The sequence below is a fragment of the Galeopterus variegatus genome, unplaced genomic scaffold, assembly GCF_000696425.1.
Source record: "Galeopterus variegatus unplaced genomic scaffold, G_variegatus-3.0.2 Scaffold1373, whole genome shotgun sequence".
Classification (NCBI taxonomy): domain Eukaryota; kingdom Metazoa; phylum Chordata; class Mammalia; order Dermoptera; family Cynocephalidae; genus Galeopterus; species Galeopterus variegatus.
In genome coordinates, this window is record NW_007727484.1 from 392,273 (window position 1) to 397,329 (window position 5,057).

The 5,057-nt window shown below is 59.6% G+C and overlaps 1 protein-coding gene across 1 annotated transcript in view; it reads left to right on the forward strand.

Annotated features, from left to right (window-relative positions):
• The window catches only part of PNPLA7 (patatin-like phospholipase domain containing 7), a 47,138-nt gene that overhangs the window by 33,944 nt on the left and 8,137 nt on the right, over window positions 1-5,057 (forward strand). The window contains 2 exon segments of the mRNA XM_008576617.1: window positions 1,390-1,467; window positions 2,302-2,507. Coding sequence (XP_008574839.1) covers window positions 1,390-1,467; window positions 2,302-2,507 — 284 coding nt within the window.

The following is a 5,057-nucleotide window of genomic DNA, read 5'->3' on the forward strand; positions in this document are numbered from 1 at the left end:
GTATGTGGGATCCGAACCCTCGGCGGGAGCGCCGCCGTGCTTCCCAAGCGGTGCACTATCCAGTGCGCCACCGGGCCGGCCCCATCGAACCTCTCTTTTAAAACAACTTTTTGTCATGGAAATATCCAAATACATGCCAAATAGGTAGAACAACAGGATGAAGGAGAGGGCCGCCCAGCGCAGTGACGCCCGCCCACGGCCCGTCCTGCCTCACCTGCGGCCTCCCGCGCGCCCCACCCTGGGAGCAAACTCCGTCATCATCGTGTGTCACGAGTAAATATTTCAGTGCTGAGCTCTAAAAGACGAGGGCATTTTAACACATAAACACAGCAGTGTTATCACTCCTGAAAACGTAGTAATAATCTTGTGTCCTCAGCTGTGTGGTCATGATCCGTATTCCAGCCGCTCATCAGGGGCACAGTGATGGGGAGGCCCCCGCCGCGCTGCTGTCTGTGTCCTCTGGGTCTCTTCTCTCAAGGCCCCGGCTGACTTTTTTCTTGCCGCTTCTTCGATGGAGGAGGCTGTGCTCCTCTCGTGGCTGTCGCCTGCGGCCTGGTGGTGGGAGCTGGGCCAGGTCAGACCCTCCTCCGCCTCCCGGCCACTCCCGCCCTCCCATTCCGCACAGCCAGGCTGCAGGTGTCCTGCCCTTCCGTCAGGAGGCTGTGATGTCGGTTCCTCCCCTCAGGGAACGTCAGCAGCCTTCAGTGCCCAGGGCGTAGGTCCCTTCACCGTCAGGGTTTGGGAGGTTTAAATTAGTGATTTGGTCCCCTGTCATCTCCGTAGTTGAGCAGGGAGCTTCTTCCTGTGCACGTTTCACTGTGACCATGAGCTGTGGCTGTGAGCACGCCGCAACGCCTTTGTGGCCATGTCCTCATGGGATCCTGCTTTGCCTCTGCAGGCGCGTCCTCAGGGACACCTGCTTTGCCTGTGTTTGGCCCCTGGGGCCTCCCTGTGCCGGGCCCTGGTGCTTTGGATGCTGCCCGGTCATCCCAAGAGCTTCCTAGACTCCAGGCTCATGCCAGCCTGGCATGTGTCATCTGCAGGCACTAGTTTTGTAGGTGGTATGGAAAGGAGTCCCAATTAGTGTCCTTGCTAGGTATGAGTTATGCCAGTGCCATTTGTGAGATAAATCACCCTTTCTCACTCACACGAATCCTCTCTCTCTCTCACATAAATTCACAGAAATGTTGGTGTCTGTTTCTGCCTTTCCTTGTGTTCTGTTCCTGTGTCACATCACCAGTTTGACATCAGGGCTGTGCAGCGTGAGCTGGTGTCTGCCCATGTTGGGGACAGTCCTTGGAGCAGCTCCTGCGCAGCCTCCGTTCTTTGCTCCTCCATTCAGCTCGTCTCTTCATGTGCCCTTTCTCGAAAGCTGCTCTGTTTTTTCAGGACCCGTCCCTGCTGGATGGCCGGGTGGTGCTTCTCCATGTCCCTGCAGGCACTGTGGTGTCACGACAGGGAGACCAGGTGAGCAAAAGGCCTCGATCCTGAGGAAGTGGTCACTGGGACTGCCCGACACTGGCAGGAGTACTGGAGGAGGGGAGGCACTGGACGCCAGGCCAGGGAGGTCTGCCAGCAGTAGTCACCATGCCTCCGGACCCCGTCTGAGACTGTGCCCCCGACAGCCCTTTCTGCTCACATCAGAGAGTTGGGGAAGGGTGAGCAGATTTGGGAGGAGGTCATACGGTGGACACAGGTCAGTTGGGTTTCATGGGACACATTTGCAAGCCTGGGGCTGAAACGTGTGTGATGTGTGCTGGGCAGCAGAGACATGGGGCTGGGTGTTGGCGCCACTCAGGCAGGACTTGTCAGCTGTGTGGGGAGAGGAGGAGGTGCCCTCAGAGGCCTGGCCGCAGGCATGGAGTACAGGATTTTAAGGGAAAGAGGTTATGTCTTGGCTTCTGTGGGAATGTTGGCCCGACAGGCATTTGTGTGGAACAGAGAAGCAGGAGGTGCCAGGAGGGAAGGTGCGTGACTCTGAGGCTGGGCTCACGCATGGACCTACGAAAGGCAAATTTTCTGTGATTGGTGATTAAGTAATAAAACCGTAGATGCTGCTAGAACGTTTCCAGCTAAAATCTGTGCCGAAGGCTAGTGATGTCCACACATTACACAAAGAGGCAAAAACAGGCAGAGAAGCTTGTCACTGCCCTTGTGTGTGGCTTCATGGGGCCCAGCCAAGCCCAGCAGTGCTGTCCACGTGCCGGGGCCATAACTACCTAGGCCTGGGCTCACATGACGTCCCCAGTCACTGCCCAGTGCAGCTCCTGCCACCAATCACTGCCTCTCTGGTTTTGTCAGGACGTCAGCGTCCTCTTCGTGGTCTCGGGGCTGCTGCATGTGTACCAGCGGAAGATCGACAGCCAGGAGGACACCTGCCTGTTCGTCACACACCCTGGGGAGATGGTGGGCCAGCTGGCAGTGCTCACGGGCGAGCCCCTCGTCTTCACCATCAAGGCCAACAGAGACTGCCGCTTCCTGTCCATCTCCAAAGCCCACTTCTACGAGTGAGTTCTGTGCGGGCCGGGGCCCTGGCACACCCCCACCCCTCCCCTGCCCACTCTGACCCATCCCTGAGGCATGTATGATGGGGCTACCGTGAGGCAGCTGCCTGGTGCCTCCTGCACTCCTGCTCTCTCTCCTGCCCTCGGTGTGTCACCTGGGTCCCTAAGGACTTTGCAGTGCAAGACCAGGCCCAGCGCTTCTCCGGTGTGGGCTTTGTGAGCTCCTGCTACAGCTTGGCCCACACTACATGGTGTTAAGACGCAGGCTCTCGTCCACGCTCCCTTCCCAGTCAGTCGGCGGGACCTCTGTCTGGCCCTCAGACATCTGCTCGGTGCTGCCACCTACCTGGTCCACTCCCCACATCATGGGCACGTTAGTCAGTTCCATAGCTTCCCAACGCAGCTCAGCAGGGCCCAGCTTGAGCGTCAGTGCCAATGCCAGTGCCACAGTCATCCTGCCCACCAGCCTGGGCCCACGCTTTGGGAAGCAGGGGGTGGGTGCGAAAGATGCTCTGCCTGGGCCGTGCCCCATGAACTCGTCCTCCTCAGGACAGGGTGAGTCAGTGTCATCTTCTGGGCATCAGCTGGAAGACCTTTGTCAACCCAACCCCAGCCCATAGATCCCAGATTCTGCCCTCCATGCCCAGAGATGTCCTCCTCTTGCCTGGTCACGTCCCTTGTTGGCCCATGGTCAGGAGGGCCACCTGGCAGTGAGGCCGCTTGTCCCTCAGGCCCGGTGGCACCAGATGGGTTAAAAACTACCTTTAGGTCTGCCTTGCTAGGGGTTAGGGTCTGTCGGGGTCCAAAATTTCCCTGGAGCCAGGAGATCAATTCAGGATTCCTCCACCCTCCCATCCATTGGCTCCAGTCAAGCAGCGCCTTTATGGGGTTTTTCTTGGAAGGCCTCTGCCTCCTAGGCCAGAAGCGTGCTGTGATCTCAGAGCTCTTTGCCTGAGAGGTCAGGCAGATGAAGAGGAGAGGTCAGGATTCGAAGGTCAGTGGAAGCAAGGAGCTTAACAAGGGGTTGCAGCCACGTGTGTGTCCAGAGGGGTGCTGCCAGCTGTCCAAGGTGGTGGCCTCAGCTGAGCAGGATGGCTCCACACTGAGCTCTGCTGCAGCCTAGGCCAGCCGATCAGGGTGGCAGGGCCAGGCACTGTGGGGAAGGGCCCCCTGCACAGCCTCTATGGTGGCCTCAGCTGAGCAGGATGGCTCCACACTGAGCTCTGCTGCAGCCTAGGCCAGCCGAGCAGGGTGGCAGGGCCAGGCACTGTGGGGAAGGGCCCCCTGCACAGCCTCTGTCTCCCAGGATTGGCCCAGCTGGCCCTAGCCTGGTGCTCTGATGCCATGTCCTCCAATGCCCACAGGCTGCTTGGGGTCAGGACCTCATTTTGCAGGTGAGAAAACTGAGGCTCAGAGAGGTGGGAACTTACTTGCCGGGCTCCCTCCACCAGCAAGGGGGCCACCAGATGGAGCAGCGTCCATCTTCCTCCTGAGCCACATGGATCTGCCCATCTCTGAGATGCAGACCACACTCCCAGCCCACTGCCCTCGGCTCCCAGGGCCCTACTGTGTGCACCAGAGAGGTGCTCAGGAAGGATGGCCGGGAGCCTGGGCAGGCGCCTCCTCTTGCCTCATGTGGCCTTGACATGATCAGTTTCCTGTTTACCCACGTGCCTGCGTCTGCATCTGTGCATGTGAGAGCCCTGGCTGTAGATACCCAGGTCATGCCTCCTGGTCCCCGTGATCGAGCAGCTGTCTTGCCATCTCGCTGGGACATTGGGGTCTCCACCAGCTCATGTGCAAAGTGGAGTTTCCGCCTGTCCCACTGGCTCCTGCTCCCACTTTCCTCTAAATAAATGATGGCTCCGTCAGCCCGCTGCTCGGCCGAGGCCTGGAGTTGCCTGGCTCTGGCTCTCCCAGGCCCAGTCCAGGCCAACAGCAGCCCGTGAGCTGAGTCCCCTGCTGCTGAGCTTGCCCTCTGCAGTCTGTCCCCATGCACAGCCACCGGGAGATGATGAGCTTGTGGTGGTCAGTGCCCACAGCCACCCACCGAGGACAGACTCTGCGCCCTTCAGGCTCAGGGCTGGGTGTGGTTTCTCAGCCACTCCCTCCGCCCACGTTGGAGATCTCCAGGCTCTCACTGCTTTCAGCACTCACAGCCCAAGTGCATGTTTCCTGCCCAGCGGTGTGTGCAATCCCACCGCCGTGTGCAATCCCACTGCCAGGACCCAGGCCTCATGTTTGTCCTGTGCTCAGGGGGCGCTAGGGTGGGCAATGCAGGGAGGAGGGCTCTCCAGACTCTCCAAAGCCACTGGCCATGGGACACAGGGTGGGCAGAGCTGTCCACGATAGAGCAGGCCGCTGACCAGGCACCATGCTTTGGCAGCCCTTGGCCAGTGGTCTTCTCACCTCCCTCAAAGAGGGCAGCACGGCTCCTGTTTGATGGGTGGATGTCATGGGTCCTGGCTCCTTTCAAGTGCTGTGATCCTGAGTGGAGCAGCGGGACCAGCAGAACCCGGGTTAGGATGTAGCCGGGGGGGGGGGGGGGGGGGG